This window comes from Polistes fuscatus, unplaced genomic scaffold, assembly GCF_010416935.1.
Source record: "Polistes fuscatus isolate 324 unplaced genomic scaffold, CU_Pfus_HIC Scaffold15, whole genome shotgun sequence".
Classification (NCBI taxonomy): Eukaryota; Metazoa; Arthropoda; class Insecta; order Hymenoptera; family Vespidae; genus Polistes; species Polistes fuscatus.
In genome coordinates, this window is record NW_025113053.1 from 729,281 (window position 1) to 749,897 (window position 20,617).

A 20,617-nucleotide genomic window follows, 5' to 3' on the forward strand; every position below is an offset into this window, starting at 1 on the left:
TTAAATATATATGTCTCACGAATCAGAGGTCTCTATTTATAATGTAATAAGTTATATTAGTATGATACGCGATTAGAATTGAAATACGTTTTAAGGGAAGAAATGAAAAATATTAACGATAATAATACTCATAATTAGATAAAATTAGGCGTATTCGATGTGTGAAATACTTTAGAGATTATAATTCCCATACGCGTTTTCCTATCGACGAGGACAAAAAAAGTATGCTACTTTTATTTCTTATTTAATAAGAAATTAATAAAAAAAAATTTTCTTATTAATATATATATATTCGATTAAATTTGCAACAATATATCGTATGTATATGTATGAACGATTAGGAATAAGAACGTGAAATAGATAAAAATAGAGATATATTAATTACGACTCTAGTGCATCTGTTTTTTTCTTTTTTTTTTGTCTCGCAGCAATGATACTCGACCATTTGCGATTAGGTTACTCGTTATTATGTGCATAAACGCTAACCATAAGAAGCATTTTTCTTTTCGATCGCGTTTAATCTTTCTTTATTTTTTCTTAAGAACATCGTGTATTTTCACGTTATATATATATATATTTCATATTGTAATAACTATGATATACATTGTAAATCAGCAACAACAACGATATTGGCACCCATTCGAATCGTTCGCGTTCTCCATAATGGCGTGTTTTGTTTATTTAACGAAAAAAATAAATAAACGGATTGTAATCGACATAATCAACGACACGCCGATGTTTCTTTTCGTTGCAACGCGATGATGAAATCTAATTCGAAAAGTTAATAATTTTTCATCCATTTAAAACCAAAAATTTGGAGCAAAAATATATATATATATAAACACACATATTATTCGTTAAAAGTAAGAAATATGCGATATGCGGTTATATACGAGTCGTGTATATAAAACAAAAGAGATCGTTGCAAGCGTCCTAATTATATATTAAGTATAAATAAAGGAAAAATAAGAAACGAGATGAAAGTACGATGATGCATTAGTATCGAAGAAAACTTGGAAGGCATTTCATCATTTTCATCATTTTCTTATACGACAATTCGCTAGTACCATTGTACGCGTATTCAAAGTATTATAGAACGAATCAAATAAAAATAGCTGTATACGCGAAGCGTGCTGCTGCCCTGTTAAATGGACATTCGTGCAGAAAAAAAAAAAAGAAAAAAAAAAGAAAAAAACATTAACACGTTTTCGAATTTAATTTCGGCAAAACGAGCGGAAGAACTTTGGACGTGATCATCGTCGCATGCATATGTACATATATACGTTGGCATATTGAGTTGACTAGTAAAAACAACGATTGTTTTTTCTTTTGTTTCTTTCCCCCTTTTATTAGAGCGAAGCAAAAGTTCGTGCGCTTTTATCGTGCTATAAACTGCGTAACGCGTAATCGCTTTTTTGTAAAATGTACTTTGGAAATGTTAATTTAATACAAAAAAAAAAATAAACCCGCAGGAACTTTTGATTCGGGCTAACGAACGATTCAAAGCCTTTGCACGATTTGCGATTTGGACTCGTAATCGAAATCGTTAGGATCGGTAGATTCTTCCTCCAACGACAAATGAAAGCCAGCAGCTTCGATATCTTTTTCGATAATTTCTTGTCTGTCCTTCAAATGAAACACTCGATCGGGTTGATTGACCAATAGAGTTTCCTCGGCAGTATTCTCGGCATCTTCGGGCGCCAAGAAAAAGTTTCCACGATTTTGACATTTCCGATGATAATCCGGATTGTCCGGTGCCGCGCGATGACAGGAATCGCAAACCGTGTCGGTTTTCGAAGTGCACGGATGAGCTTCGTACAATCCTGGACCGCATCTCGAACATATCCAACAGGGTTGGGTACTGTGATGAGGACTATAAGTGCCGGACAAACATTTGGCGCACTCGGTGTCGCGACCGCGAACGCATCTACCGGTCGCACCCCAACCCGGACCGCATCTGCTGCAATGCGTACCCCCTTTATGATGCCTTATGCGAGGTCTTCCCTCGGTCACCTGGAATCAAACGCGACAGACGGTTAATATCGAGTGGACAGGATCGAAGGGAAAAAAAGGTTAGACAAATTGTTGTTTTTTTTTTCTCGTTGATCGTAAAAGGGTGATACGATCAGCCTTCCATCCGACTAAATTTAGTATTCAAATTGGACCGTTGAAGAACAGGTGTCCAGGAATAAAAAGCACCTGACTTCGAGGCAAACACCTTGCGCCTGCTTGCTTGCTTGCCTGCCCGCCTGCCTGCCTGCCTACCTTTCTTTCTTTCTCTCTCTTCGTTTCCGTAAATACAAGGAAAATGGTATAAATAACCAAAGGCGAGAACAGAAATGGCGCCTCCTTTTTCATTTATTCAAGCTACTAGCGCGTTGTCTCGCGGATTTTTTGTTCTCTCAATTTCTCTCTCTCTCTCTCTCTCTCTCTTTCGTAGGAATGATCGAAATAAATACGTCAAACAATGTAACCTTATTTTGACGATGAGCGCGCAAGCGACGCGAACAAATTTTTATAAGCGTTATGGAATATCTTGGAAAACGCATTGATCGTTTGTGAATATTTTTGATTTACTCTTATCTCAGAGGATGTATTTTTAATTTAGAAACGAATAAACGAAATGGAAATACGCGCCGTATCGAGGAGTTGGGAGGTAGGTGGCAGGTGTTGGTAGCCGGTTTTCGGCACGCGTCGTTATTAATTTCTTATTTCTTTTAAACGAGAGATAAAAACGAAAGGTGTATCCTGAAAGATGAGAATACGCGTCGGGTCGTATCGATCGATTTCAGAGAGAACGATAAACAAGAAGGAAATATTTTAACGAGTTATCGAACCGACCCACGAATAGCGACATAATAATACTAATATATTTAATATATTAATATAATAAAACATATTTCCGTAATAATTATTCGGTATAGGAAAAAAATGAAAATCATATTACGATACGTTAAAGGAATTCGAGTGTAGTTTGATCGGAAATTTTCGTATCGACGATAACGGAAGTAACGCAACGCACTCGCAGTGACGAGTATGAATAGGAACTTCCGGCAGGGCGGATACAAACCGGAAGCTGTAATTGTCATCGCATATATTCTCCCCTCCTTCGCGCGTTTTATTTCCTTTTCCCTTCCCTCCGGTGTCTTTTTCTTTTCTTTTCGAACAAACGTTCGACCATCGAAAAGTCGAGTTCGTTCTTCCCCTATCCGTTCGTTTTATTCATCGACGCGTGCAAGAAAGGGCCCGGTGCACGCGTTAAAGGGGTTACTTTGGTCCCTTCCACGATTAACGCGATAAGGGACCAACGTTTTTTCCTTTTCCAATTGGAAAGATCGCGACTATTGTACGCGTACGCCAATTTATTCGTTTGTTTTTGCCAATTGGATTTTTTCAAACGAATCGAAATATGAAATTTTGCTGGAAAAAATGTTCGTTGGAAAAATAGATTTCGATGAATATCTTAAAAATCCGACATTTCACGCGCCCCGATCTAATCGACATCGACGAAGTCAAAATCGAAATGGTCCCCTCGGACCATTGCTCGAAGGGTTAAAGGGAATACCTCGGCAGCTGCTTCGGATAATTATCTCTACGAAACACTCGCGTAACTTCCCCATTGTTTTCGAACGCCTTTGGCTTAAAAAGGAAGTGGGCGGGAAATTCTTCGGGTATAAAAAATCATAAATCATAGCGAATCGATCCACCTAAAGGCGGTCCCCCCTCCCTCCCCCCTCCATCCTTTCTTCTTTCTTCCTTACTTTTACACGGTTAAAGATACATTCGTGCGTCCGCGAAGCTATAAATTTAGTCGGACAAAAATTCGCCATCGGTGAAATCGAAGTTAATTCGAAGTCAATTCGAAACAGAAAGGAAAATAGGTGACCGTAATGGTGTTCAACCGTGAACAAATTTCTCTTCTCTTTTATTCTAGAAAGAGAATTTCTAAATTTTCGTAGCTTCGGTGCTCTCGCAAAATATAGGTCGGACGGTGGAAAAAAGCTTTTCAAACGTTTCCTACCGGAGAGAAAGAATGAGAGAAAGAGAGAAATGCATTTGCATTTGATTTTCCAAGAGCCCGGGCGCGTGTCAGGGACCTAAAGTAATTGCAAACAGCGTCGTAATTAATGTGTGCGCGCTTCCTTTTTATCTTTTTCTCTTTTTTTCTTTTTTTTTTTTTTTTTTTTTTTTAGAAAGAAAAAGGAAGAAAATTGTGGCTAATCGCGGCCTTCGATAGATCCGACTAAACTATAACGTTTCCTTTCGACTTTTATTTTTGTTTTTTTCTTACCTTTTCAAACGACGACTAAAGTAATGAGTAAGCACTCGGGTGGTTTATTTCAAAAAAAAAAAAAAAACAAACTACTCGTCGTCGCGATTCTCTCAGAGAAATGTTTAGAATATTCTATCGTCGAATATACGAAACCTGCCGAGATATTTAATAGACACCTTTAAATGCAGTTCCCTTTTTAATTAAATTTTTTTTCAAACTCCTACTAGCGCGAATAGCAAAACTAGGGCAAGTTTGCGAACCCAGTGAAAAAATAAAGTTCATTCGAAAAAATTCAACGAAATAGTTCTTTTTCGAGAGGATTTCGCAACAACGACAAAATGTAATTGGATTCGAATGATAATGACTAGGAGAATGACGCAGAGATCTAAACGAAAAGTCAAAGTTCTCGTTCTCGCGTATGCGTCTATGTGTGAATGTAAAAGTGCATGCAAAGAGACACGGAAACTAAGATACAGCGGGTAGCAGAAGTCGTGGAATCGGCTCCCACGAGTTGCACGGTTCGTTAGTAGAAATTGCGCAGACTTTTGACCAGCCCTGATCTTTCTCGGTCGACCTTAAGGTTCAACCCTACTCTCCCTTTCTCTCTCTAGCACATTCTGCGGGTTCCGTGGGCCCTATTGTCGTCACGGGGATGCGCGTTTCATGCGAACCGCGCTCTCTTATCCGAACGAACGATCTCGCCTTTTCGCCACTTCGAAGGAAGTATCCCAACCGAGATAGCTCCAATTTCATTTCTATTTTGTCTTTTTTATTATACGCCTTATTATTAACCATCGAAGCGATTAGCCGATGGATCTATCGTCTCCGCGCGTCGGTTAACGGGGAAAAATGAACGATTACGTTAACGTTGTCGTCGTTTTAATCGTACGTTGTCGAGAAGAGAATCATCGTTTCCGCCTTACGCAACGCGTTCCATCGTCCTGCGTTTGGGTTCGCATGCAAAGTCGACGATTTATTGGATTGGCGACTGAGCGAGAGACGAATCGCATTTCGTTCAATTCGAACTGTGGCGAAAGGTCGTCGACGAAATTGGACGACACCTAATTGAATAAAGTTATATTTTTCGGCAAAAATTTCGAATTTTCCTTCTTATTTGTAATCCGCGATCGCTTATGGTAGTTGCCAATCCAATAGTATCAAAAGTATACAAAACTCAATGCCGATTAATTTAACGCGAAGAAAAAATCGATCGAAACTTACATCGATGGGAAGGATCAGGGTGACGATCGTTAGCAAGATCACGGTTGATTTCCTCGTTGGGATCATTTTCGAACTTTTCGTATAGTTAATTTTTCCTCTAGGAATAGGTCCCGTTCGAGATATCACTATTGTTCTCGCGTTCCCCGAGAAATCATGCTCGAGATTTGGAATCGGCGATTGACACTGGGTAAAACGTTTAAGAGTTCGGTTTATATATCGATAAATATTTCAAACTACCGGCTTAGGAAGAGAAAGGGAAATAAGACGGTCAGTCGTGACGTTACGCCAACGACGGTTCAACGTGGACTGAAGCTGGGAGAGCGAAGGTGGTACGGTGAAATGGTTCGTTGAAGCTACGACGGTGGACGACGGTACGGACGACGGTACAAACCGATACAAACGACCAACGCGTGCAGCTGTGTTGTAACGTGCACGCGGCTCGGTCATCTGGCTCCTTTCTAGTCCCTTGGATCCCTTCTACGTTTTATTTTTATTTCTTAAGGTCTCGCCACTCCAAATAGATGGGACAGATTAGAACGGGGATTAGAATACGATTTTGCGAAGCACTCGCGACGCGTAAAACATTCCATCTACCTATTTTTTGGTCGTCTCGAGGAAAACTTACAAATGGCATCGATTAAATGCATTCGAGTTCGATTAGACGCATTTGATCCGCCTAATATTCGATTAGGTCCCGCTCGGTATACTCGAGTTACCCGATTATATCCCGATGAATACTTCGGATTGAAATTCGATCGGAAAAGATAAAGAGATCGGATTTAAGACCGAGGTTGTTGGGTTGAGATAGGAATTTGAAAAAGGTATTAAAAAGTCGGGAGCAACTATGGGGCGGCAGACCGTTCGTCGTTGTCAGCTGCTGTTTGCGGCGCAGCTGACAGGCCTTCTGCTCTCGAACGTTGTTTCGCCAGCCGTCTTTGGATACTCGGTACAAGAGAGTAGTAGGTACCTTACTCGAGTATCTACCGAAAGTAGTCTACAGAAAGAAAGACAGGTGTTTGGCGCGGAACGGGCCGTGCCACGCGACCACCGGCCTTTCGGGACGCCCGATTGGCTACGGGCTCGCGCGAATACTCGCGACAAAATCAAAAACAAAAGGAAAATCTTAAAGGACGATATACTTGAATCTCTTGAAATTAATTGGCGAGTCGTGCCAAACGGGTTCTTCTCTCGTAGTCGTGTAAAAGAAATTTGTCGAATAAAAAAAGTATCGCGTTATCAAGGAAACGAGTCGATCATTGCGAAAGGGTCAACTCGACTCTCGCGATTCCACGATATCTGTAGACCAAACGTTTCCCATACATAAATAACGCGCCTCGCCTACACCTAGCACGTTATATATATACACCCCCCTATTATATCCTATTATATCAAACAGCTATTATATGGGATATATATGTATTTTATGGTTACGTCGTGCCTCGATGGCGACGTAACGATGAACGCCCGCTGATTCATCGCCTAAATCGGCACGCTCCTATTTCCATGCACGTTTCGAAACATTCCACGAATGACGACTTTCCAAACCTTTCATCCAAGGGGAAGATAATAATCTTTTTTTAAGTTATACTTCTTTTGGCGCGTTTGGGAATATTTTCAAAAACATTCATTGTTTTTTTTTTACATTTATGAGTGAAAATATCTGCGAAACGAATTTCGTTAATAATTTCATATCGATAAATAATGGGTTTCGAAGCGAGTCGAAAAGAAGCGTAACGTTTCGAGTGTTTCGAGTGTTTCGAGAATACTTCTCGATATCGAACTTTGATTCGAGAGGAACGTTAAAGAAAATTAGGTACGAAATATGCAATAAGAAAATCTCTAACGTAGAAATTTATCACTGGAATTTGATGAAGATAATTAAATGAATAAAACGGCATTATAAAAAGTTGTGCTTGATGTACTCGAAGAAGACGGAGACTAAATTATCGTGATCGTACCTACTACTACAAACTTTAACGAAATGGAGTCTAAGAGAAGAGGGGTCGATAAATTTAATAGATCCGAATCTTTTATTTGTCACGGAAATTGCCAGCCTGCTAGTTCATCGACTTGGGTACTTATCGATTTAATTCAATTAATGTCTTCTCGTTTTAATCCATCCCGATCAATTTATACTACGAGTAATTTGAATGCGCGCATTTCCTTTTCCGTACAGAGAGTGCCATCTAGGAGGGAAAGTTCGAACGTACCGATCGAGATGGATTTCCCACCGACGGTAACGAAGCGGTCGCTCTTACGAACGGTCGGTAATGCAGATTTCTATATTTCCCGCAGACCGATATCGCAGGCATCCGACGAGTTATCGAGCGAGTATATGGCGGCGATATCACGAGTACCGCCGAATTTGTTTTTAACGTGATGCGTTACGCGCAGGACGGTGGTTCGGCCCTTCGGGAAATTTTGGAAAAGAATTTGCAATATTTTCGAGAGATCGTAGAAGACGTAGTCGATCAAAGGGTATGCTAGAAATACGATTTAACGATAATAATTACGCGCATGTTCGTTCGTTCGTTCGTTAGATACAGGACGAAACTGACGCGATGATTCGTGCTCTAAACGATATCAAAGATAAGTTTCGAAGATTGTCGAAAGCGACGGCTCGCAGAATAACGAGAATAAAAAGACGTCTTCGCGAGATTTCACCGGACTTTGACTGGATAGCCGATGGAAAAGACAAAAAGAAACTTTCGAAATTATTAGTCGCGGTATTGTTCGATCGATAACTTCATTAAATATTACATTCGCGACCGTATTGGTTTCTCTTAATACGTATTTTTAGAAACCCCTCGAGACGAGAGAACAGTCGGACCCGACGGAAAAACTCGTTCATCGAGTTTTCATGCGAGGACAATGGCTGAAAAAAGAGTTATCGCGTTTGCAGGAGGAAAATGCTAAACTTGGAATATATTTGAATAAATTTCGGTCACTGGCGGAGGAAAGAAAGGAACAGGAACTGCGTGTACCGCGTATCCTGGAAAAGGAGAAGAAATATCTCGACGAAGAATTGAACGAGCTACGTGAAATTTACAAAAAAAATTTGTCCATCATCGAGCAACTTTATATCGATCATCGGAAACGCGCTATCGGTTCGGAAATGAACAGTGCGATACTTCGACGGGAACATTATTAATAAGATTCAAAGTTCTTTTTTTTCCTCCTTAAACTTTCTACGCATTATATTAAATTTTATTAACGGACAACAACTTTCTACATCGATGATGTTTAGATATAAATATAACAATTTATCTTTTATGTACTCGTATATATAATTTATATTAATCATCATCGTAAATTAACTATTATCAACGTTATTATATTAATACCAACATTACTACTATAATTATAATTATTATTATTATTATTTATTATTATTGTTCGTAAACGTATATACATGACAGAATCTGCGCGAAACTAAGTACATGCTCATCGTAGAAAAAAAAAAAAAAAAAGTGGGTGTACGAGTAACTAGAGATTTGAGATACAAAAATCTAATCTATGATCTCTCATCCGTTCGAACAACCGACAGAATCGAATTGGAATAATACTCGAAATGCTCGAAATTGTTTCGCGTTAAATCAATGGACATATAAATTTGCCCCGGTGCGAACAATTAGCGTAGAAAATAATTCGCATTTCTATATATGTACTTTGGAAAGTGTACGAATAGAATAATGCCGATGGTATCGAAAAGAAATGCGAGCGAACTTAAGTGTGCCTCGCTCCGATGGAATTCTTCATACTTCTTACTATAGTCTCTCTCTCTTTGTTCTCTCTTCCTCGCACGCGCGCGAAGAAAGCTATGAAAAACGATTTATCCAACGACGTATACCCGACGGAACGAATTTAATCGAGCGTCGAGTCGGTCAGTTTTCACGTATTCTTAGCGATACCAAGTTCGCTGCCATGATGACTCGAAGCTTTGGACTTTCTATCTGGATCCATTGCTATGGAGATAAATTCTTCGGAAATTCTCTTGTCTAAGCCGGTGTAGGTCTGTGCCAGGTCAACCTGATCTTCGCTTATCGATGATATTCTCTTGAATTCGTTTTTTCCCTCGGATTCTTTGCGTCCTTTCCTTTCCACGGTGTCCCCCCCTTGTTCCGATTGATTGTGACGTTTATGTTTCAGTCGAATCTGCGGGGACAAACGTAGATGCGTCGATTCGCGCAACACTAATAGTATTATGCATATACTTATCGTTAGAAATATTTAGGAAGATTCACCATTTGCGATGGCGGTCGTTGAGCGTAAGGCGGCATGTGAGAAATTACGGAGACCGGACCGTACGGTGTTGGCGGTATAGCGATCGGCGTCGCTGAGATAAATCCTCCGGGATACTTTCCTGGTGCACCGGATGGTGGTGGTGGTGGTACTCCGTAAGGTGTCTCGAATAAAAAACAACAAAAAAACAAACAAATAAAGACTCGAAAACTTGCGAAGGGATCAGAATTTTTCTGCCTCGCGGCCATCGACGTCGGAACTTTCTAGTCGTGCGCAATTAGTCGTGCCACTGACCTACACACCCAAAACCTTTTCGAGCGCGTTCTCGTTGCGTCATCGCTCTCCAAGATAAATATATAGGAAAAAAATAAATAGACTTACTCGTATCAAGGGATGGACCGGCATCACCGGTTGAACCACGTAAATCGGTTGATTCTTCGGCACGTGATTTTGCGCGACCACCCATTGTTGGACCATATTACGCGTCTTCAGTCGACCATCCACGCAACCGATCTCGTCGGCTGGATTCGATCTCAGACAGCTACAGAGTTTCGGTGTTAAGGTCAAACAGGTGTAGCCCGAGATGAGTAATTCCGCGACGCTAGCGATCAGCAAACCGATGCTGGCCAATAGACCGGCCCAACCATCGCCTTCTATTTCCAATATATCGTTTTCCTCGCCCTAATAAGTTCAACGAAATCAAATGAATTCTTTCGTAAAACGTCGATCGGGAATCTCTCTTTCTCTCTGCCATTTTGTTCGATGCAGCCATTTTGGGTTGAACGCCAGCGAGACTATCTCTGAAATTCCATAATGGTGCTTCATGACCGCATTTTAGCCTTGGCATTGATAACTTTCTCCAACGATCGCGCGCGTCTCCTTTGCGAGCCGTGCCGACGACGAAGACGACGACGACGACTCAAAGTAAAAAAGCCTTGCGAGTTGCAATCGGAACGGGAGGATGGGAGAGGGGAAAAGGAGGTCATCGATAAGGGCTCGGCGGCACGTTGATCGATGCGGAGAGAAAGAGAGAAAAGAGAGGGGGAATCCAAGAATCCTTACGGGAAGCGTAAAAAGGCTCGTTTCCGGAGTCCTTTGAGAGTCCCTGACGACCGCCGTCAAGGCCGTGATGGCAGCCATGTTGGAAAGCGCCAGGGCGACCAAGCTCGAAGCCAAATGAGCCGTACAAAATCCAGAATTCGTCCTTCCGGATGAACTAGCCAAAGCTGCGAGTACCCCCAACGCTCCGGCCACCAACGCACCCGTTCCTGCCCATAATCCTGCACCCGATCCTCCCAACGAAGCGCCATGAACCAGTACCAGAACACCGAACACCACTAAGACGATACCTGCGGAAAACGTAAAACGTCAGAGTACACTTTGCTTTCTTTCGATTGTTCTTTTTTTCTTCGACTATCCCGAGAAATGAGATTTTCATTTCCGATAAATTGCCGACAAATTGCCGACAAATTGCCGACAAACTCCTGACATTCTAATTTTTGTTGTCACGGTTTGCGAACCTTACGAATTCTAATGGCATTAACGTGTACCATTATTATAACTTTCTAAGTGAAATGTTTTCACTTTTACGCCATTTTCTTCTATAGACGCGCGGGTGCAAGGGCTCAGAGGAGACCGCGCGCGAACACGCGCGCGTGTTGGGTCTTTCTAATGAATTTGTTTCTTTTCCTTTTTTTTTCTTTTCTAGTCTATTTAAGATCGGCCAGCATCGTATCGAAACTCGTGCGCGTTGCCGAGAAAATGAATATTATTTTCTTCTTCAGCACGAAGATCGTGGCCGCTGTTCGATACACCCCATGGATCGCATTTAAAAGGATAAAAAGCTTTCCACGTATCGCAAACTTACCTAGCAATAATTGACCGCAAGATGTGAACATGAGAAGATTGGAATCGTCTCCGCGTTGGTCCGCGTTACGCAATTTCGGTTCCACCGCCTCGTTTTGTTGTCTCGCGTGAGGCTGATGTTGCTGTTGTTTCTGTTGTTTATCCGATATCAATATCTCCTTGGAGTGTTTAGATTCCATGCAACTTTCCGGCTTGGAACCGGCATTGCTGAATTCCTTGGATTCGTTCGAATCGCTAGAATCCTGACTCCTGACGGTCGAGTCCAAGGCCATACTCGCGTCATTTATTTTGTCCTTGATCATTTTTCGAACCACGAAGTAGAAGGGAATTCCTTCGGTGTTATCGATCTCCTTTTTACATATTATTCCTTTTATTAGAAGCAATTCGCAATTGGATTCTATCGGTTGTTCGTACTACTTCCGATCTTATTCTTATATATTATATTACTTCTAACGTGGCTAGGTTGTTCGGGAAAGGTCAGTAGACACGGCGTAGTCGCTGATCCGGTTGGCACAGTCCGCTGACTCGCAACGATCTGTAAATTAAATAAGAAACAAGTGTGTCGATCTTCTTTTTACGTACTCATAGATATGATTTTTTTACGTCCGATTTCCAAGCAACGAATCAAGGCAACCAGAGGCAAGGTCAATCGCGCAAATGATCGAACGATCTAACTTTCGTTCTACATCTATTTGAAATGGGTGCTGCTGCTGCTACCGCTGCTGCTAATGGGTGCGCTAATAATTAAATCTATCATATCGCGTCAACGTACCGACAACGGTGAGACAATCAGCGATCCGAACCTTCTCTTAGCTCCAAAATCTTAATCCCGAAATGCGAACGATCGACAAAAATCGATCGGAGTAATGAAGTTTGTTCGATGCAACGATATCGGAGGACACTTTTGAAGATACACTTGAAAAATAACACGCGCGCACCGACGACAGGGCTAAATTAATAATATAATTTGTAGTAATGTCGGCGAGCGAGCGAGCGAGCGAACGTCAAAGTCGACCAGTCGATCTCGCGTCCGTACCGTGACTGGAACGTTTAGAGTCGAGAGAAGGAATCGCGAATGTTGTACCAGCAGCCTTTCTCTCTCTCTCGTTTCCCTTCCTCTTTCTATCCCGCTTTCCCGCTCACCGTACACCGGTACGACGCCGTCTTCGTTCACCTTTCCCTCCTTTTCAACCTGCGCCTTCAACGAGATTTTATGTTAACCAAGAACCACGCGGCTATCCGTCCCATTGCAACGCGAATTCTCTCATCCATTGGGTCGGGCTGGGGGATAAGGGGCTGGACTTTTAAATAGGAAAACGACGAATCGATCCAAAGAAGAAGTTTGGGATTAAACGCTAAGACAAGGTTTTTTTCGTTGTTCGACCAGTGGAAAACGTTAGGCGAGTTCTCGCGCGTAACAGCAGGTTGGTCGGGCTCGCTCGAGCGATACCTTTCCGCAGTTAGCCCTGGCTAACACTCTTCTGACTGCAATTAGCCCAACCACGTCTAATAAGTTTTTCTTCTCGCGATAAAAGCCATAACACGTTAGCGTCGTCTCGGAGTTTGTTTGCCCGAGAACAAACTCGGTAAGCATATCTCCCGTTTGCCGTTTGCTCCTCTATTATTCTCATAACTTTTTTTCCACGCGCATGATGATGCCGCTACTACTATAATACTACTACTACTACTACTATTACTACTACTACTATTACTACTCCTCGAGTTTCCGAAATGCCGATCGGAGGACGAGACGGAGCTAACTATTCCAACAGAGAGCTTCCAGAGGTTTCTCCGCCTTTCTAAACCGACTTTGCTCAGAGAGAGAGAGAGAGAGAGAGAGAGAAATGTTCGAGTGCAACCGAGAGAGAGAGGTCAAACATCCTGAACGCTAGCGAATCCTACTTGCGCGCATTTCGAATTATTATCCAGGCGTCCATTTATCTAAAACGTTTCCAAGCAGAAGGGTAGCGAAAGTTTAGCCCATGATTCGATACTTTTTGCCAATCATGCGCAAGGAAAGTGCCTCCTGCCGATCGTTAGAAACCGACCGGACGTGGGAAACGATCCCGACCGGAGTCTTTCGATACTCGTCGTCGTTTCTCCGATGAGAATTGTTTTTCTTATGCGCTCGGATAGCGCATTCCACAGAGATGAAATAATAATCTAACCTTTTCTTCTTTCTTCGTGCAATAACCGAGCCATTTTTCCCCCCTTTTACAGTTCCCATTTCCTACCGTATCCCCCCTTCTTCTATTCTACGCGATCGTAACTCTGCGAAATTATGCAAATAAGAATAAGAAGAAGCGTTGAGTAAAACGTTGCCAAAGCGACCGAGCAATTAACGAAACGTTCAACTAGCGCTAGATTAGGACTACAATTTAATCTTTCGCCATACGGGGGGGGGGGGTAGGGGAAGAAGAAATTGTCGCATTGCACTCGAAGAACAGAGAAAATCGCTTTTCGGACAGGAAATACCAATGAGGCGTGGTGTTTCTAATGAAGCGAGAAAACCATAGAATTGGAAAGGGAAAACTTCTCAACGGTTTATCGACCTAAACTCGAACTAAATCTCTCCGCGCGCGGTTTCCGATATTATTATTTGCCTGTCAATTCGATTTGAAATATTCCAGAAACTCGATTATTTCGTCATATAAACGGCAACGACCCGAATACCACACAAGCGATCCGAGTTTCCTCGGATAAGTATTTATTGAAATGTGCACATGGCATAAAGTAATAGGTGGGGTGTATACCATTCGCTGTTATTACAGTTAGGCGCGCGTTCGCGCCCAACTGGAAAATCGAGTTCCTTCGCGCCTTTTCCTCTGGTCAGCTAGCCAGCCAGCCAGCCAGAAGGTGACTTTATTGGAGCAGAAAACTGTACCATAGTGCCACTGTCACGAACCACCTCCTCAACCCTATGCTTCGTCCTACCGGATAATTATCCGATCGGACGAGGTGAAAGTCCTCGTAATAGGATTTCATAAATGCTGTGCTGCTGCTGCTGCTGCTACTGCTACACCTGATGGAAAGACTTGTGAAAATACGGAAGCAACCTTGAAATCCTAACACTCCCCCTTCCCTTACCTATCGCTTGCTCGCTTGCTTTTTTTTCCCACGGTATTGACACGTTCGCGCCGGCGTGCATCACCGGTGGGTCGCACGCGACCGTCCCCAAGCGTAATATGAATTCGGGCCCCGGCGTGAACGCGTTAAAGTACAATAGCGTTTGAACGCTAGACGCTACCAAAACTTTCCAACTCGATAAATTCTTTTCGTTTGTAAAACCACCGCGACCACGAAAGAAGAGCCGAAAGATACGAACGAAATACGCGACGTTTCTAATAAGGTGCTAGCGCACCTGACAGACGAGAAGTAGGATGGGGAGGGGGAGGGGGAGGGGGAGGGGACGCAAGGCAAAGAGAAACGTCACGGAAAGTCGAGGAGTAGTTACGTTAACCACCGACAACAGAATTTCACCGTCGGATTTACTTTCGATATCGATTCGTTGCGTACACTCGACGAGCGTTAGGACGATCGAGCGGAAAAAAAATAATCTTACAATTAGAAAGAGAGAAAAATTCCCTAAAGCAGGTGAGGAGGAGGGCAGAGGGGACAGACAGAGAGAGAGAGGAGGAAACCGTATCGGTTGCGATCGAAACGGTTAAGAGAGTAGGCCAACGAACTGACCGGTGCAAGACCAACGAACCTCGTTCCCCGCAATGGATTGCGTACGTTTGCATTCCAGTAAGAGACGTTCCTAGGAGCGCCGTATCTCGTCATCGCTTTGCGAAAGTAAAACGTGACTGTGGCGGGAGTTGTAACCCGATGTAACTCTCCTAACCCGATTAACCGAAAACGCTGTAAACGTCGTAATGAAATATTTGCTTGTCTTCGGGATCGAATCGAAAAAAAAAAATTGTGGAATGCAATAATGGACTCGTTAGAGCGAACGTTTGTTTTCTCGCTCTACTCTAACTAAACTTTTCTCTTTTTCTTTCCGTGAACACCGTCGTCGTCGTCGTCGTCGTCCTTGTATCAACACCCGACAACCGGCTCGCCTTGGCCAAGCAGGAAAACATTCTGATCTCATCCTATAAACGTGAAACGGCATCTTCTTTCATTTTACGGATTATTTACTTTTAGGTCACGCGGAATCGAGTATTCCCGTTCGTCCCGTCGTACGTTACAAACGTATCATCACCCAGGGGGATCGTAGAATCAAAATTGGATATAAAAGAGCTTGCAAGAATAGGTAATAGGCGAGCGGGAATCGATATTCGAGAGAGGGAAAGGGGTGGGGCGCGAAAACTCGAGCGAATTACCGCAGGAATATCAATGAAGGTACGACCGCCTCCTCGAGAACTCTCGAATTACACAGGACGGGATCTCTCTTTCTCTCTTTCTCTCTGTTGCGACAGGGAATAGCGTAATTCGGGTCGGCCTGCCACTAGAATCTCAACGAATCGTTCGTCGTTAATGTTCCCCTTTCGATCGAACGAACGAACGAACGAACGGTCGAACGAACGAACGAACGCTTCTGCTTCCTTCCTCGAAGCTTGACGTACGAGAAACAAGTCGCGTATCTCAAGTGAAACGACAAATGCAAAATAATTGACGCAGCATTTTAACCGACTCCTCGCGAATTACGCAAATCTTTTCTGTCGCAATGCTTAATTGCTTGCGCGCTTGCTTGCATAAATAATAAAATGAATTTTTCTCGTTAAAATGCGAGGTCAAGGTGTCGAAAGCTTATCCCGAAAGAGACTTTCAACTTTGACATATATATTTTGCGTGGACGCGTGCATTGTCTTTGCTCGCTTACCGTTTGTCTCGAGTACCGTTGTTCGTTTCGCGTAGGCGCCACACCTATCGTTCCCGTAAACAAGTGTAAACGAATCAGCATTGTAATGCGGCTAATAAGGTAGAGTTGAATGAACGCGAGGAGGACGCGAGATTAGCAAGATCGACTCACCGTATCGACGGTGTTTCCCTTCCAACGCGATCTCCCCCAAATAACAGTTATTCTCCCCGTAGAACTTCACACCGATCTCGTTCACGGTCCTCAGGTCGGTCAGGTAAATGCTAAAAGAAAGTACGAAAGGATAAAAGAAAATTTCGAATAGCGTTACTATTGTCTTTTTTCTCCTCGAGCTTGCTTACCACTTTCTCCAACCTGCGTCTAACTCGAATCTCTCGTAAGACGCGATGGATTTCAAGCCCGAATCATTGCCCAATATCAGGACAGGTTCCTCGATCGTAGATTTTTCTTCCGAGCTCGTTTCTTCTGTCTTGTAGACAATGGATCCTTGTATATCTCGATCGAACTCGATGTATACTAGGAACAATCTGTAAATTGTATTTCATTTCATTTGTAATTTAAACTATCCTATTGTTAACTTTTACTTACCTGTGATAGTTGCGAGGATTTGTAGTTATCAGTTTAAGACAACCCCCACCCTCGTACGAGTATTCCTTGCAAAACTCGAAGTGGTTCGCGTTTGCGATTGCTGATTTTGGCTGAAAATTCACGTCATTGCCTAAAATCCGAACGAAACTTTTCTCCGTTTCGTACACGTAAAGAATTTCTTTCTTCGTAGAATTTTCGTCCTTCCCAACGGATCGGACCTCTTCCGTGAAAGCCATAATTTTTAGAAACGGCACAGGCACGGAAATTTGCACTTTTTGCATGGACAAGTTATAAAATGGTTTCTTGTTGGATTCCTCGAGCTGCGTCTATAATCAGACAGTAATAAATATACGAAATAAAGTATTTTGCTCTCTAACCAAAATAAGCAAAAATAAAGTTGGCCTTTTTATTTACAATACCACGACGATAGTAGGCCGAGCCGCTGCCCCGACAAAAAGATGTACTAAACTTTTCGTTGTCATAGATTGGAATGTGAACGTATAAGAAAGGAAAGAGTTGAGCCCAAAACATATTCTCCAATTGATCGAAGGTTTTCGCACCGAAATATTCGTGCGTCCAGCCTGGAGCAAAAATGGCAACCGACAGATTCTGTTTGCGTATCCTTTCGAGTGCCTAAAATAAAATCAAAATATCATTTTTTCATCCTTCATTCTTCATCCTTTTTTTTATTTACATCGAAAATAATGTTAATCATTTACGTGGGCAGAATTGAAACCACCGCCCCCGGGACATCCTCTGCCCCAAACGTCCAGACCCACGTAAACGTCTTTTATGTCACGTTCGAGATCTTTTGCGAGCGTACAACTATTTATTAATTTCTGATCGGTCCAATTGTAATTTAAAAAAATTCCATCGCAACTTAAAAAAAAGTCCCTGCAATAAAGTATTAATTAATTAATATCCATTATTTCATTCTAAATGTCATAATTTTGCATGAAATATCATAAGAAAAATAACATTACTTATTTTTTATGTTAAGTTCATCCTGCCATTTTAATTCTCCCATATGCGTTACGCTGTCATACCATATTATTTCGGAATAAATAATTTCTTTGTGAATAGCATCGGTTAAATACTTGACAAAATATACAAGATTATCGATGTCTTCTAGTTTAATTTTATTTTCGATGTTCAATAGCCAACCTTCAAATTTATAAAATTTAGCTATTCGAATGAGCGCATTGGCAAAACGTTTGACAGTTTCCTTAGAGCGCAAGATAGAGTTCCAAATTTCTTCTCCGTTGGTGTGCTCCGTTATCATCGTACCCAATATCTTTACTCCGTGACTATGAGCGGCATTGATCCATCCGTAAGGTGGTATAGTTACAAAATTGTGGCTGAAGTAAACAAATGTATCTATAACGCTCCAATGATAAAATAAATACTCTTCGTTTGAATTGGAGCCATTTATGAACCTAAGTAAAATACAGAATTATTAACTATATAATAACTACGAGTAGTATTAGATAAGCGAAATCTTACCTATCTTGGAGGTAACCATTTTTCATGTCGTGACAAAGCAAAGTTTTTGGCACGTTATCCGCTTTAAGTTTATTTAATCTCAAGCTTTTGGAATGTACCTCCAATCCATGATAAACGTATTCCGTGATCTCTCTCATCGGTGTCACCCTTGGCCAAGTTACCAAATTTTCCAGCCCATCGTACAATTCTCCAAGATTACGAAACGGACAGGATTCCTCCTTGCTACTGTTCATCTCTACGGTTTGCATTCTTCTGAAGCAACAGCGCAGACTTACTCCGTATATGTTATAGTAGTTGGGACAAAGCCTTTCCGTTGTACTTGGAATACCGGAAATAAGGTTTTATACATTTGATGAGAAATATCTAATACAGATAACTCATGAGACAAGCGAAACATTTGCTTGTCGCACGTGCAGTTTCATCGAATCAAGTCCTTATCGAACAGCTGCAAATCGTTTGTCGCATTATCATAAATGGAATTCAAGAGATTTTTTCCAATATCATTCTGTAACATAAAAACGAACAAAGAGGTTATGTCGTCATCTACTGCTGCAAATTTCCATTTAAACGTACACGTGATAGGAAATGCACGTGAACTGCATTACGTTATATTGAATCACACGAAAATACTGATAGCACGTTATCGAGGATGCGTTAACTGCCGCACAATTAACTTTCATTTCTTCTTTTTTCCACGCGATAAGCCACAGTCAATTCTTCAAAGAAATTTCTTAGTATTTTTACCCCATATCTTTTGATTATTTTTAAATGTTCATACTTATAAGAATATATAGAAAAATTCTCGACCTTATGCTAAATAAAATAAAAATAAATTTACCGCGACTTTTTGTGAATTTCGATATCGCGACTGACTCCATTTTGTAAATCGATTATCTCGTATATCGATTATCTCGCGTATCGATTTTTTGGCGGAAAAATCAATTGAAATAATACGAGAATGAGAAAATACATATTTATACGACGAATGCATAAAAAAAGAAATAGTAAAAGAAGGATAGTAAAAGAGGATTGGTATTACAAATTGAATAATAATAAAAGTTAAATATTAATCGTAAGATCCTCCTTTATTCGAATAACAATCGTTTTTGAGAAGACAGGAGATCCCACGAACGTTAAGATAGACATAACTGTGTGTGGGATAGTTGGAAGACGTACGAGATCGTTACTTAAATATAAAAAACTAACGAAAAATCAATCCGCTTGAATATTCTTCGTTTCTTCGTTCCCTTCGTTCCCTTCGTTCCTTCGTTCCTTCGTGATGGTCCCGTGGCACGTCACCGCGATTCGCAACTAAATTTATTTTACAAATCTATCAACTACTTGTATCTTTCCTTTTCTCTTCTGTTTTTGCGATCCTCGTCCTCTCATCGAGTCATCGAGGGGTAAGAAATATTATGGATTGTCTAATATATTTGTGGCGTGCTAGCCGATTTTGCGCGAGATAATAAAAATTGAAAACGCAATGGGTGTGACGAGTAATAACGTGGAGTTAAATTCATGTAGGAAAAAATTAGTCAAATATCGTAATGACAATTGAATCCGTTTTGCATGCATGGGATATATTATGCGCTTACGTTAATTCGTTCATTCCGTACGATTAAAAGGAAAATGATTTGTTTTTTAGCGTCGTTATTATCGAAATCGGATATTTCGGATATTTCGGATATTTCTCCACGAGATATTTGGAAGCTCTTATGTTAGATAACTGAATACAAGATCAAAGGATAATGTTTATCGTTTTAATAGGAAATACAACGTGGCCGAAATTTCACGCGAAAAGACATAGAGAAATTCTTTTCGTTGGTTTTATTTAACATTAGGCCACGTTTACTAAGTTCATACTAACGACCCTGATGAAAAGTCAAGCCTTTCAAAAGTATTGTAAACTTTTAGACAAAGTTATCTTTTGCGTGTATATATCACATTGGAGTCTACCTAATAATACGACTAACTATATAGGTAATGTTCTCTCCCGTCGTTCCTAAATATATTACCTAATTATAGCCCCTTTTCTGTCACTTTCTTTCGTAATTAACTTCTCTAACACATAGTCTGCTAACTTTTTCATACGATTAAACTCT

General features: G+C 41.3%; 3 protein-coding genes across 6 annotated transcripts; all 3 read right to left on the minus strand.

Moving 5' to 3' along the window:
• Positions 1–1,344: 1,344 nt before the first annotated feature.
• LOC122514721 lies at positions 1,345–5,575 on the minus strand. The gene is made up of 2 exons (XM_043631719.1): positions 5,495–5,575; positions 1,345–2,013 (listed from the first exon to the last, which is right to left on the minus strand). The coding sequence occupies exons 1-2, from the start codon at positions 5,558–5,560 to the stop codon at positions 1,501–1,503; spliced, it is 579 nt and encodes a 192-aa protein (XP_043487654.1). The 5' UTR covers positions 5,561–5,575; the 3' UTR covers positions 1,345–1,500.
• A 3,683-nt stretch (positions 5,576–9,258) lies between these two features.
• LOC122514723 lies at positions 9,259–12,047 on the minus strand. The gene is made up of 5 exons (XM_043631724.1): positions 11,604–12,047; positions 10,799–11,085; positions 10,118–10,417; positions 9,739–9,900; positions 9,259–9,649 (listed from the first exon to the last, which is right to left on the minus strand). The coding sequence occupies exons 1-5, from the start codon at positions 11,902–11,904 to the stop codon at positions 9,386–9,388; spliced, it is 1,314 nt and encodes a 437-aa protein (XP_043487659.1). The 5' UTR covers positions 11,905–12,047; the 3' UTR covers positions 9,259–9,385.
• On the minus strand, positions 11,889–19,496 carry LOC122514722 (cytosolic endo-beta-N-acetylglucosaminidase). Of its 4 annotated transcripts, XM_043631723.1 has the most exons (10): positions 19,089–19,496; positions 18,516–19,020; positions 17,996–18,448; positions 17,732–17,906; positions 17,427–17,645; positions 17,013–17,338; positions 16,766–16,951; positions 16,578–16,687; positions 12,050–12,137; positions 11,889–11,952 (listed from the first exon to the last, which is right to left on the minus strand). In XM_043631723.1, the coding sequence occupies exons 2-9, from the start codon at positions 18,761–18,763 to the stop codon at positions 12,061–12,063; spliced, it is 1,794 nt and encodes a 597-aa protein (XP_043487658.1). In that variant the 5' UTR covers positions 18,764–19,020; positions 19,089–19,496; the 3' UTR covers positions 11,889–11,952; positions 12,050–12,060. The 4 variants fall into 4 exon arrangements, with proteins under 4 accessions (XP_043487658.1, XP_043487657.1, XP_043487656.1 ...); XM_043631722.1 differs by lacking the exon at positions 11,889–11,952 and having other exon boundaries at positions 12,046–12,137; positions 19,354–19,494; XM_043631721.1 differs by lacking the exon at positions 11,889–11,952 and having other exon boundaries at positions 12,046–12,137; positions 19,121–19,494.
• Between the last annotated feature and the right edge of the window lie 1,121 nt (positions 19,497–20,617).